General features: G+C 38.8%; 1 protein-coding gene across 1 annotated transcript in view; it reads right to left on the bottom strand.

The window, feature by feature from the left end:
* The window catches only part of WDFY4 (WDFY family member 4), a 532,480-nt gene that overhangs the window by 358,135 nt on the left and 160,906 nt on the right, over positions 1 to 13,439 (bottom strand). The window contains exons 18-19 of the mRNA XM_042780664.1: positions 12,350 to 12,528; positions 555 to 786 (exon numbers count right to left, since the gene is read on the bottom strand). Coding sequence (XP_042636598.1) covers positions 555 to 786; positions 12,350 to 12,528 — 411 coding nt within the window. The remainder of the gene's footprint in view (positions 1 to 554; positions 787 to 12,349; positions 12,529 to 13,439) is intronic.

Here is a 13,439-nt window from a genome sequence, read left to right as displayed (position 1 = left end):
CTCTGGTCAGTGCCATTTACCACAGGAAATGAAGTTCAGGGCAAATGCTCAACAGTGCTCAGTTACCCTTCACCATGTCCAAGCCTTCCTACATTGATTCATTTATCATTCTCCTCCTATGGGAACTGACCCCCTTGACTTGACAGAGTACAAAGAGCAATGTTCTCTGCTTAAGCAGCCAGTAATCAATAATGAAAATGTAGATGTTTTGTCTGCCTGTTTAATAATTGAAAATAACAGTATACTTTAGTTAAAAAGCTTCTTCATTAAAAGAAATGTAACTTATTTATCTCATTCTCTTCTCTCTTTCTTTGCTGATGGTATTAGCCACCCACCCTCCTCCATTAGGTGCTTTGGAGTTGGAACCTAAAAGATATTGTCATTTCCTTTTCTGCGACTTTGTGTGTTGAGTTGTAAATATATAATGATCTAATTACAGAGGTCTTTCCTAATGACTGCACTGAGTTTATTCTTTATAAATATACTATAAATAACTGGATTTCCATTTAAAAAATACTACCAGCAAGAACCTTATAAATCAAAACACTCCATACCATGGGTATGGACAGCTTGGAAGTTACCACAGTATCTTGGGCCAAGTTTGTTAATAACTTCCAGAGTTTTCACTGAGATGGCTTCTTCAAAGAGGTATGTAGGGCCAAGACGCCAGATCAATGATGATTTTTGTTTCCAAATTCGAGGAGTAGCAATATACCCATACACATCCACAAATGAAGATGGATCCATTGAAAGAAAAGGTCCTGGTAGGGTCTGAATATACAGCATCTGTTAAAATAAAAAGAGTGGGCAATGTTGAACCTCAGTATTAATCAAATAAAATGATATATCATGAGATGCCCTATTCTCCTCTCAGTAAAAACTGATTTTGTCTAAAAAATAAATAAATAAGTTAATAAGTAAATAAATAAATAACTCTCAAACCTGGATAGTTTGTGAAAAAATGACTTACAAAATGCTGGCAGGAGTGAAAAATTGATAATGTGACTTTGGAAAGAAATTTAATAAGAAATATTAAGAGGCATGAAAATGTTCTTTTTTTTTTTGTCCCAGCCATCCCACTGAGAATCTAAATGTCCAGTATTAGCACATTAATAAAAGTTGATGTAGTAAAAACAATTATAGATATGTAGATTGCAAGAGAAGAAATAAAACTGCCTGTATTTGCAGATGACCCAATATTCTACATAGAAAATCACAAGAAATCTATCCTGCCAAGAAAAACTTCCTGGAACTAATAAGTGAATTCAACAAGGTTGCAGGATATGAGAAAAAAAAAAAAAAAAAATCAACTTCATTCCTATATACTAACAATGAGCACACAGAAATCAAAGTTAAAAATAATACCATTTATGATATATATAGGTTTGATACAGGCATCAAACATGTATATGTGCTGCAAATATAACCATGAATGCAGTAAAGCACACAGGGAACAAATTATGAAAACATCTTGGTCATAACTAAACACGCTGAGGGAATGAGTCAGTGGGTATGCAGATTCAGGACCGTAGTCTCAGGGACACTAAGGTCAATTTGCACAACATAGTCCACAAAAACAATGTTCTACATCTTCCTTTGGTGAGTAGCCACTGGGGTCTTCAAAGCTTGTGAGCAGCCATCCAAGGTGCAACTATTGGTCTCTAACCATCCAGAGCAAACAAAAGTGAGGAAAATCAAAGATACAAGAAACAATTAGTCCAAGGGACTAATGGAGCACGTAAAGCCCAGCTTCTGAACATTAAGACCAGATGAACTAAATAGTTTCTGGATATCACTGCTGACCACTCTGAAGGGAATCACAATAAGAAGTCCTGAATGTGTTGGTGGTGGTGTTGTTAGCTGCCATTGAGTTGGCTCTGACTCACAGTGACCCTATGTACAACATAATGAAACACTACCCAGTCCTGTGCCAGCCTCACAGTGCTTGCTATACCTGAGCCCATCACTGCAGCCACTGTCAATCCATCTCATTGAAGGCCTTCCCCTTTTTCATTGATCCTCCACTTTACCAAGCATGATATCCTTCTCCAGGGAATGGTTCCTTCTGACAACATGACCAAAGTTGGTGAGAAGTCTGTCAATTCTTCCTTCCAAGGAGCATTCTGGCTGCATTTTTTCCAGGACAGATTCATTAGTTCTTGTGGCAGTCCATGGTACTTTCAGCATTCTTCACCAACACCACAACTCAAAAGCATCAACTCTTCTTCGGTCTTCCTTATTCATTGTCCAGCTCTCAAATGCATACGAGGCAATTGAAAATACCATGTCTTGGGTTAGGCACACCTTAGTCTTCAGAGACACCTTGGTTTTTCAGTGTGGGAATATGTGGAACAAAACTTAAAATCATGAAAAAAAGACCATGCTTATTGGTCTAATGAAGTCTGTTGGGACCCCTGAAACTATGGCCCTTAGAAACTGTTTAAATTAGAATCTGAATTTAACCTCCATGACTCAACTGTTAGACAAATGATAGACAGGCCTATAAGGTGAACAATAATATCAGGAGGGTATTCACTAAGTAGAACAGCAAAATATATGAGATCAAGAGGACAACATTTGCCAGGGGTAGAGCTGGGCAGGTGAGAGGGAAAGGAAAGAAAGAATGAAGGCAAGGAGTAGACACAGGGAGGAAGTGAGAAGAATGTTACAGTGTGGGGGTTGCAGTAACTGTCACAAAACGGAATGTGTATGGATTGTTGAATGAAAAGCCAATTTGCTCTGTAAATTTTCACTCAAATCACAATAAAAATAAATAAATAATACAATTTATAAAAGCTCCAAAGAAAAATAACATACTTAATAAAATATTTAGAATATTTATAAACTGTAAATTATAAAATACTGATGAAAGAAATCAAAGACCTATATAAATGGAAAGACAGAAAGTGTTCATGGATTAGAAGACTTAATATTGTTATAAGACAATACTCCCCAGATTGATTTATAAATTTAGTGCTATTCTATCAAAATCTCAGCAAGATATTTTCATAGACATAAAACACGCACACAAAAAAAAAACGCAACCACCGCCATGGAGTTGGATCTGACTCATAGCAACCCCTCCTTGAGTTTCTGAGACAGTATCACTATGGAAGTAGATTGCTCAATGTTACTTCCTAGGAGTGCCTGGTAGGTTTGAACCATCAGTATTCTAGTTAGCTGTCAAATGCCTTAGGCACTATGCCACCAGAGCTCCCTTCATAGACATAGACAAGCTAATTCTAAAATGTATATGGAAATACACAGCCTCTAGAATAGCTGGAATAATTCTGAAAAGAACACAGTGCAAGGAACCACTCTACACGATATTAAGGCTTACTATATCGGGAGCTCTGGTAGCATAGTGGCTAAGACACTTGCCTGCTCACCAGAAGGCTGGCGGTTCAAACCCGCCAGCCACTCCTCGGAAGGAAGGTTGGGCAATCCTACTTCCGTAGTGATACTGCCTCGGAAACCCAAGGAGGGGTCGCTATGAGTCAGGGCTGACTCGACGGCACATAACAACAACAACATATAGTTATAGTACTAAGATAGTGAGGTATTGTTTTTTGTTGTTGTTAGGAGCCATTGAGTCAGCTCTGATTCATTGACCCTATGTATAACAGAACAAAACACTGCCCAGTCCTGCTCCAGCCTCACAATACTTGCTATACCTTCAGTCCATTGTTGCAGCCACTGTATCAATCCATGTCCTTGAATGTCTTGCCCTTTTTTGCCTACCTTCCACTTTACCAAGAATGATATCCTTCTCCATGGAATGGTCCCTTCTGACAACATGATTAAAGTAGGTAAGACAAAGTCTGGCCCTTCTCGCTTCCAAGGAGCATTCCTGCTACACTTCTTCCAGGACAGATTTTTTGTTCTTCTGGCAGTCCATGGTACTTTCTATATTCTTCGCCAACACCACAACTCAAAAGCATTAAGTCTTCTTCTGCTTTCCTTATTCTATGTCTGGCTTTCACATGTATATGAGGCAATTGAAAATACCATGGCTTGGGTTAGGCACATCTTAAGTCTTCAAAGAGACATCTTTGCTCTTCAGAACTCTAAAAGTTCTTTGGTAGCAGACTTGCCCAGTGCATATGATGTCTGATTTCTTGACTGCTGCTTCCATTGGTGTTGACTGTGGATCCAAGTAATATGAACTCTTTGACAACTTCAGTCTTTTCTCCATTTATCATGATGCTGATTATTGGTCCAGTTATGAGGACTTTTGTTTTCTTTATGTTGTATTGGTAGAGGGATAGAAACATAGATCAGTAGAACTGAATACAGAACCCAGAAATAGACCCACATAAATATGCTCAACTGATTTTTGACAAAGGTGCAAGAGCAATTCAATGGAGAAAAGATAGCTTTTTCAACAAATAGTACAGGAACAACTGGACATCCATTGGCAAAGAAATTAACTCTGACCTAAACCTTGCACCTTATACAAAAACTAACTCATAACTGATCACTGTTGTTGTTATGTGCTGTTGAGTCGGACCCAACTCATAGCGACCCCTCCTTGGGTTTCCTAAGTGATATCACTATGGAAGTAGATTGCACAACCTTCCTTCTGAGGAGTAGCTGGTGGGTTTGAACTGCCAGCCTTCTGATTAGCAGTCAAGTCCCTTAGGCACTAACTACCAGAGCTCCTAACTGACCACTAATTAATGTAAAACTAGAGGACTTTTAGGGAAAATTTTTAGGATCTAGGGTTATGGAAATCACAATCCATAAAATGAAGAGTTAATGAACCAGACATTATCAAAACTAAAAATCTTTGCTCTGAGAAAGCCTATGTAAGAAAGTAGTTGAAAGCCGTATATTTAACAAAGGACTACTGCCTATAATATATAAAGAACTCTTAAAACTCAACAGGTAAAAAAAATCAATTAGAAAATTGACAAAAGATATGAAGAGGTATTTATGAAAGAGAATATACAAATGACAAATAAGCCAGGAAAAGATGCTCAACATCATTAGCTGTTAGGAAAATTCAAAGTAAAACCACAATATATCACTGTACACCTATCAGAATAGCTAATATAAAAAAATGAGAATTTCAAATGCAAAGAAACTGGATCTCTCATCCATTACTATTGAGAATTTAAAATGGTAAAACCATTCTAGAAAGCAGTTTGTCAGTTTCTTATAAAACTAAACATGCAATCACCATAAAACACACTATTTGTATTTTGGGCTTTTATCCCAGAGAAATGAAAACTTATGTTCACATAGAAACCTGTACACAATTGTTCATAGAAGCTCTATTTAAAATAGTTCAAAACTGAAAACAGCACAGACATCCTTCAATGAGTTACACAAACTGTAGTACATCCGTATCATAGAATGTTGTGTGTCATTGATTCCATTCCAACTTACAGTGAACCTATTGGACAGAGTAGAATTGCCCCATAGGGTTTCTTAGGCTGTAATCTTTATGGGAGCAGACCACTGGATCTTTTCCTCCACAGAGTGGCTGTTGGATTTGAACCCCTGACCTTTAATGTAGCAGCTGAGTACTTAACCATTACATCAATAGGGCTCCCTTCACCATGGAGTACTACTCAGCAATAAAAAGCAACAAACTATTGATATAAGGAACAACTTGAATGAATCACCAAAGAATAAAATGAGTGGAAAAAAGCTATCCTTAAAGGATTACATACTATTCAATTCCATATACATAACATTCTTGAAATGACAACCTTTTAGATTAGTAGTTTCCAAGGTTGGGGACAAGGCTGGTGGAGAGGAGGTGTGGATGGGAGGTGGTGTGGTTGGTTATAAAAGGGCAACCTGAGGGATACTATGATAATGGAAATATTCTATATCTTGACTATGGTGGTGTATACACAAACATACACATGTGATAAAATTGTGTAGAAAAGTACACACACACACACACAAGAAAAATTAAATAAGATCAGATTTTATCAATATTAATTTTCTAGCTGTGCTATTATGCTACAGTTTTGCAAGATGTTACCACTGGTAGGTACTGGGTGAAAAGTGCACAGGATCTCTCTGCATTCCTTCCTGCAACTGCATGTGAATCTACAATTATATCCATAAAAATGAAAATGTTGATGAAAGAAAGGAAAAATTGGTTCAAAATTATCACAAATTTAAAATAATAATTATTTTCAAAGTCCTGTGGATAAAAAATTTTAAAATAGTATATTACATGAACTAATGACAACTAAAGTGTCAAAGATTTCTTTCTAGTGGATCAATGATGTCCATGGGAGCAGCAATCAAGAAACCAAAGAATGGATAGTACTGGGGAAATCTACTGTAAAATGCCTCCTCTAAGTTTTTTTTTTTTTAAATGCATTTTCTTGAAATATAATTTGTTGTTGTTGTTGTTATGTGCCGTCGAGTCGGCCCCAACTCATAGCGACCCCTCCTTGGGTTTTCGAGGCAGTATCACTACGGAAGTAGGATTGCCCAACCTTCCTTCCGAGGAGTGGCTTATGTACCATGAAATACACAAAACTAAAGTGACATGGGCCAATGAATTTTTTTTTTTTTTTTTTTTTGCAGTGCTCCTTCCCTTCCCCTCCCACCCCTGGCAACTAACAAAGTTTCCCTCCATATATTAACCTTTCCTTGACCCTCCACAACAACGAACTAATACTATATTTGTCCTTCTGTGATTAACTTATTTCACTCAGTATAATGCCCTCCAAGTTCATCCATATTATGCAGTGTTTTGCAGACTCCACATTATTCTTTAGTGCTGTGTAGCATTCCCTTATGTGCATGTACTATAATTTGGTTGTCCACTATTCTGCCGACAGTCATATAGGTTGTTTCTATCTTTTTGCTACTGTAAATAGTGCTGTGATGAACATAGGTGTGCATATATCTGTTCCTGTTCTGGATCTCACCTTTCTGGGATATACACCTAGTAATGAGATTGCTGGGTCAAATGGTATCTCCAATTCCAACTTTCTAAGGAATCACCGTACTGCTTTCCACAGTGGTTGTATCACTTCACAGACCCACCAGCAGTGTAAGGGAGTCCAAATCTTTCCACATCCCCACCAGCATTTGTTATTTTCTGTCTCATTGAATCTTGCTATCAGTGCTGGGGTGGGATGGTATCTCACTGTTGTTCTGATTTGGATCTCTCTGATAGCCAATTATCGTGAGCATCTCTTCATGTATTATCTAGCCACTGGAATATTCTCCTTGGTGAAGTGTCTATTTGTGTCTTCTGCCCAGTTTTCAATTGGATTGTTAACTCCTTTGCTGTTGAGGTGCTGGAGTTTCCTATAAATCTTAAGAGAGAAGTCCCTTGCCAGATATGTGATTATCAGCAAATATGAATTTGTTGCTGTCATTTTTGTTATGTGCTTTCTCGTGGGGTTGATTTCTTTGTTCCATATAATTTTCTAGGAACTGTGGTAGCATAGTGCCTAAGGCACTTGACTGCTAACCAGAAGGCTGGTGGTTCAAACCCACCAGCCACTCCTCGGAAGGAAGGTTGGGCAATCCTACTTCTGTAGTGATACTGCCTCGGAAACCCAAGGAGGGGTCGCTTTGAGTCGGGGCCACTCGATGGCACATAACAACATAACAACAATATAATTTTCTATGCTGAGCTCATTTTGTTTATAGATTGTGTTATCACTTCCTTTGTTGCTATTGCTTTAGTATTTGCTAAATATTTGTGCTGTTCCTGTGTTTTATTTTGATGTGAAAGTTTATCATTTTTCTTTGAGGTTACCCTGTGGTTTATAGTTTTCTTCCCAATTTTCAAACAGTCCATTCTATCTTGTAGTTGTCTTGACTTCCCTACCATCTAGAAGTTCTGTAATGACATGGTTTTTCCTTCTTTTTGGTTTATAGTTGTCCTCATTTGTCAAATGATGTCTCTGGTTCTCTGTTTACCATCTCATAGGCTTATTTACTTTGGATACTTCAATAGCTGGGTTGGTTTCTGGGTTATGTCATCATGTGTCTTAATGGTTGGTTGTTGTTTGCTGTTGTTGGTTCTCTGTCCAAAGAACTGCCTTTAGCATCTCTTGTAATGTTGGTCTGGTTTTAACAAATTCCCTTAATTTCTGCTTATCTGGAAATGTCCTTATTACACCATCATATTTGAGGGACAATTTTGCTGGGTATGTAATTCTTGGTTAGAAATTTTTCTCTTTCAGGGTTTTATATATACCATCCCATTGTCTTCTCACCTCCATGGTTTCTGCCAAGAAATCTGAACTTAGTCTTACTGGTTGTCCCTTGTAGGTAACTTTTCATTTTTCCCATGCTGCTTTCATGACTCTTTCTTTGTCTTTGGTTTTGGTGAGCTTGATGATGATATGTCTTTGTGATTTTCTTTTGGGGTCTATCTTCTTTGGGTTTCTTTGGACTTCCTGAATGGATATATTCTCATCTTTCATCGTATCAGGGAAGTTCTCCTCCAACAAATCTTCAACAATTTTCTCTGTGGTTTTATTTGTCTCTTCCTGTTCTAGAATTCCGATTACACGTAGGTTATTCCTTTTAATGGTATCCCACATGAACCTCAGGCTTTTTTCATTTTGTTTTGATCGTTTTTTTCTGATTTATCCCTTTCCAAAGAAGTATTCAGGTATTTGCCTTCAATCTCACTAATTCTGTTCCATTGATTCAATTCTACTCCTTTGCCCATTCAGTGTCTTATTTATTTCTGAAAATTTAGTATTAATCTTCTGCATTTCTGTGTGTATATTTTGCTTCACTTCTAATTTTTCATTTATTTTGTCATTTCATTCTTGTATTGTCTTTCAAAATCATTGTAGGGTTATCTGTGTTTTCCTCAATTTTGTCAGTGTTTTCCTTGATCTGTCTCTCAATTCATTGAAGATACCTAAATATAAATCTTTTGAATTCCTTATCAGGGATGTGTTTGGGGCCTGTATTCTGGTCCCTTGTCTCTCCTGCTTTATCTTGCTTCTTTGTGTGGACTGTGATGCTCTGTTGTCTCTGAGGCATTGTGTTTATATTTAATTGGTGATTGTGCATTGGAGTGACTTGCCCATGATTTTCAATTTCTTTGTTTTGTTTGTATGTTATCTATATAAGCAGGGTACTGTGCTGTGCTCCTCTATTTGCTAGTTGACAGCACTTATACACTCACCACCTGTCTCCTTTCCTGTTGTCAGGTTCTTGTATGTCCCTGCCATCCTTGGCAATCAGAGCCTATCCTTAGGTCCCTGGAATCCATATGAGAATGCTGTCACTTTAAAATCCAAAATGGCTGCCATTTGTAAAGATTCAAAATGGCTGCACCCTCAGTCACTTTAAATATCCAAAATGGCCACTGCTTGTAAACATTCAAAATGGCTGTGCCCTCATCACATTAAATATCCAAAATGGCCACTGCTTATAAACATTCAAAATGGCTGCACCCTTCATACAGTGGAAACTTCACAGCTCAGGTTGTCTCCCTCCTTGTTGTTTCCTTTCCTAGTCACAGAGCACCAGCGCAGTTGTCCTTGTATCCCACGGCGACCAGGGCTGATCTTCAGGTCAATTCTCAGTCCCAACACCACTTGGAAATGTTCAGGCTGTTGGTCCCATCAGAGTAGCTTACAGTCTGCTGCTCCAATTGTCTCTGTACTCACTGCTTTCATTCAGGTTTTTCCAATAGTTGGTGCCTCATCCACTTCTGTGTACTTCCTTTCAAAGCTCAAGGCTCCAGGATTATCTTCTTTATCTCTGCCGGTTGATTTGTCTTTTCTTTGTTGATGAGGGTCTGTGTGGCTTGTCTGCCTATTCCTCCATCTTACCAGAAGTCACCTCTTCAAAGTTTTAAAAAGTTAAGATGTCACTTTGATGATTAAGATGAACTTAATCTAATTTGAATTGTTGTGTTGTCAAAGAATATACCATGGGCTGACAGAAAAGGCAAGAGTGGCAAGACTTCAGGTTGTTTACTTTGGACAAGTCATCAGGAAAGATGTATTACAAGAAAAGGACATTATGTTTGCTTAAGTAAAGGGTCAATGAAAATGAAGGAAACCCTCCATAAGATAGATTGATACAACAATAACAGCAATGGACTCAAACACAGCAAAGATCACGATAGCTCAGGACCAGGCAATATTACATTCTATTATACATAACGTAGCCATGAGTTGGAGTTGATTTGACAACAACCAAAAACTCACTGCCATTGAGTCGGATCCAACTCATACCAACCCCTCCTTGGGTTTCTGAGGTGGTATCACTATGGAAGTAGATTGCCCAACCTTCCTTCCCAGGAGTGGCTGATGAGTTTGAACTTCCAGCCTTCTGGTTAGCAGTCAAATGCATTAGGCACTACACCACCAGAGCTCCCTGACAACAACTACAAACAAATCAACTAAACAGGGCACAAAATTTTCTTTACAGTGAAGCCACAACCATTTAAAAAAAAAAAAAGGAGAAAAAATTGAAAGAAACTACAAATATCATAAGGTAGAAAGAATGTGGGCAGACTTTCTTTATTTCTCTTTTTCTCCAGTTATTTTAGAATGTAGTTCTGCCATTTTTGGATTGGGCAATCTACCTCCATAGTGATATTGCCTCAGAAACCCAAGAAGGGTTGCTATGGGTCAGATCCAACTTGACAGCAATGAGTTACAATATCAATATACACGTTAATACATATATAACCACATATTTTAAAAGAGAAAATAGGTAATTTCAAAAATTTATTTTGTTTTACCATTTTAGATTTTCAAATAAAAACAAGTTTTTCAGTCACCAAGTCTTGGCTAGAATGAGGTCTCCCCTCTCTATCCTGCCAAATAGACTCTTCTTTCCCACATCACTCCAACCCACCTTGCTCTCTTCTTTCCAAATTGCTACAGCATATACTCACTACACCATTCAGGCTGACTTATAAACATGCAAAGTCTCAAATTGTTCTCAAATCATTCTGCTCAATTCAGACTACTAAAATAATGCCCATTTTTCTAAGTTTGACTTACCTTCCCTGGGGAATATAAACAAAGGCTCTAATATTTTGAGAACTGTTAAGCCGGGCCATCCCAAACCTAAGCAGAATCTCTCCCATCTTATATTTGCCAATGGATTTGTGCATCTAAGCACAAGCCTTTATGTTTATCCCTGTTAAATTTCACTTGCTTGTCCTGACCCAACTTGTTGAGATCATCCTGAAAAGTCAACTCTGTCAGACTTGGGTCTTGGTCATTCTTCATGGCTTATCTTTATCCAGAGCTTTGTATCATACCACTCCCAACCTTCTCTGGGGTTGAGTGTTTATCCATATACCAATTCACCTAAGTGTACTACCAACTGGTCCATTTGACTTCTTATGGCTATAAATTATATTCAATGCATGAAGTGTTCACTGCATGCTTTTGTTGCCAGCCCTGTGTCAGGTGCATACTGTGTGCTAGGTATAAAAAAAGCAAAAACACTGATAGAACACACTTCTTACCCTCAAAGTCAATGAACATAAACAATTTCACAGAATATCTACATATTCTTTGAAACAAGACAGAATGCCAATAAATTCTGTAAAAGAAGACTTATACAAACCTGTTTTATAGCTTTACCTGAACAGAGTAAAGACAAAGACACGTGTAACCTCAGAAGTGTCCAAACATCCCTTCCCTAGCCAATATGAGTTACCAATACTTATTCGTCAATGACAACTCTAGTCCTCCTCCATTTCTCCTACCTTCTGGTTACAAGTTACTAACATACAGTCACCAAAGAAAGTGTCCCTCTTCTGGCAAACCCTAATTTGGAAAAGACCTCCAACTCTTGGAACTCTCCCAAAAATCACCAAAATAAGCTCAAATACTCTAATAAGCACCTCTTAACTCATTATCCGATAGGGTGTGGGCTTGCTGTAGTCAAGGACTTCTCTGAAGATTGAGATCTTCTTGTAACTATCCTGTGTTAGATCCCTAAATGGTACAAATAGTTGACACACTTATCTATTAACTGAAAGGTTAAAAGTTCAAGTGTACCCGGAAGTGCTGCAGAAGAAAGGCATGGTGATCTGCTTCTGAAAAATCAACTATTGAAAATCCTATGGAGCACAGTTCTACTCTGACACACATGGCATCATCGTGAGTCAGGGATGACTCTACAGCAACTGGGTTTGCTTATTTGTTTGTTTAATAAATATCCTTATAAGTCTATGCCCATTTTTTGTCTTCAGTCCTGGTTGTGTGACCTTCATCTATTTTCTAAAGATGTCTTTTTTTATTTCCAAGCTCAGCCAAGTATCCTGGCCAGCAAGGTGGGGTTACATTAGCTACCAACCACTCTGGGATGGTACAGCAGGGAGGCTTAGCTGAGTGTGGATGCTCAGCTCAGAGCATCTTCTCACCTTGGCTGAGCCAATGATCTGTGCATCCAGATAGGTGGAAACAGTGCAATTCTTTTTCATCTCCTTGGTGACCACCACAGCCAGATGATGCCACTGACCACAAGCCAGCAGTTGCCCACATCTGACCTGGAGTTGGCGTCCTGCAGAAGGCTCAGCAACATCCTCAGGCTCCATAGCATCTAGAAGAGAGCATAAACACCAGACTTCACATGTAGTGGGTGCTCCAGCAACCCAGGAGAACTGAGGAAAGGGCGTCCTAGATCAACCAATGTGGAATTTTCACCTCTTCAGCCTATGTCTAGTCCCTCCTCTCTAAAGCAATGAGAATGACAATAGCAATCTTTCATTGAGCTCTTACTTTCTGCCCCCAAACCAGTTGTTGCCAAGTTGATTTCAATTCCTGGTGACCTCATGTGTGTCAGAGTAGAACTGTGTTCCATAGGGTTTTCTATGGCTGATCTTTCAGAAGTAGACTGACAGGCCTTTCTTCCTAGCCCATCTTTGCAAGCACCACTGAAACCTGTTCAGCATCATAGCAACACTCAAGCCTCCACTGACAGATGAGTGGTGGCTGTACATGAGGTTCATCGGCTGGGAATCAAACATGAGTCTCATGCATGTTGTTGTTGTTATGTGCCATAGAGTCGGCCCCAACTCATAGCAATCCCTCCTTGGGTTTCCAAGGTGGTATCACTATGGAAGTAGATTGCCCAACCTTCTTTCTGAGGAGTGGCTGGTGGGTTTGAATTACCAGAGTCTCATGCATAGAAAGTGAGAATTCTACCACTGCCATGAGTGTCACTTGAGTCTGGCTAAGTTGTGTGTCTTTTTCACAAAATATGCTCTGGAGACAACATAGATGGTGTCCCAGTAAGATAAAGCCCCACTTACTGTGCATGACCACTCTCCAGGAGAGCTCTGAGTTTCTAGAAAACCAAGCCTCTGAAGCCATACTGAGGCCCAGGACTTGTCTGCTTATAGTCATAACTCAGCATCTGGACCACAACAGCCACAAAACAAATCTTTGTTTCAATGTTTCACCAGGTCTAGAACTCAGGCAAGCAATTTTAAAAGACTGGGAGGAGCGGAG

This window comes from Orycteropus afer, unplaced genomic scaffold (assembly GCF_000298275.1).
Source record: "Orycteropus afer afer isolate SDZICR_OR568_19922 unplaced genomic scaffold, OryAfe1.0 scaffold00052, whole genome shotgun sequence".
Classification (NCBI taxonomy): domain Eukaryota; kingdom Metazoa; phylum Chordata; class Mammalia; order Tubulidentata; family Orycteropodidae; genus Orycteropus; species Orycteropus afer.
This window is presented reverse-complemented; position numbering and strand designations above follow the sequence as displayed.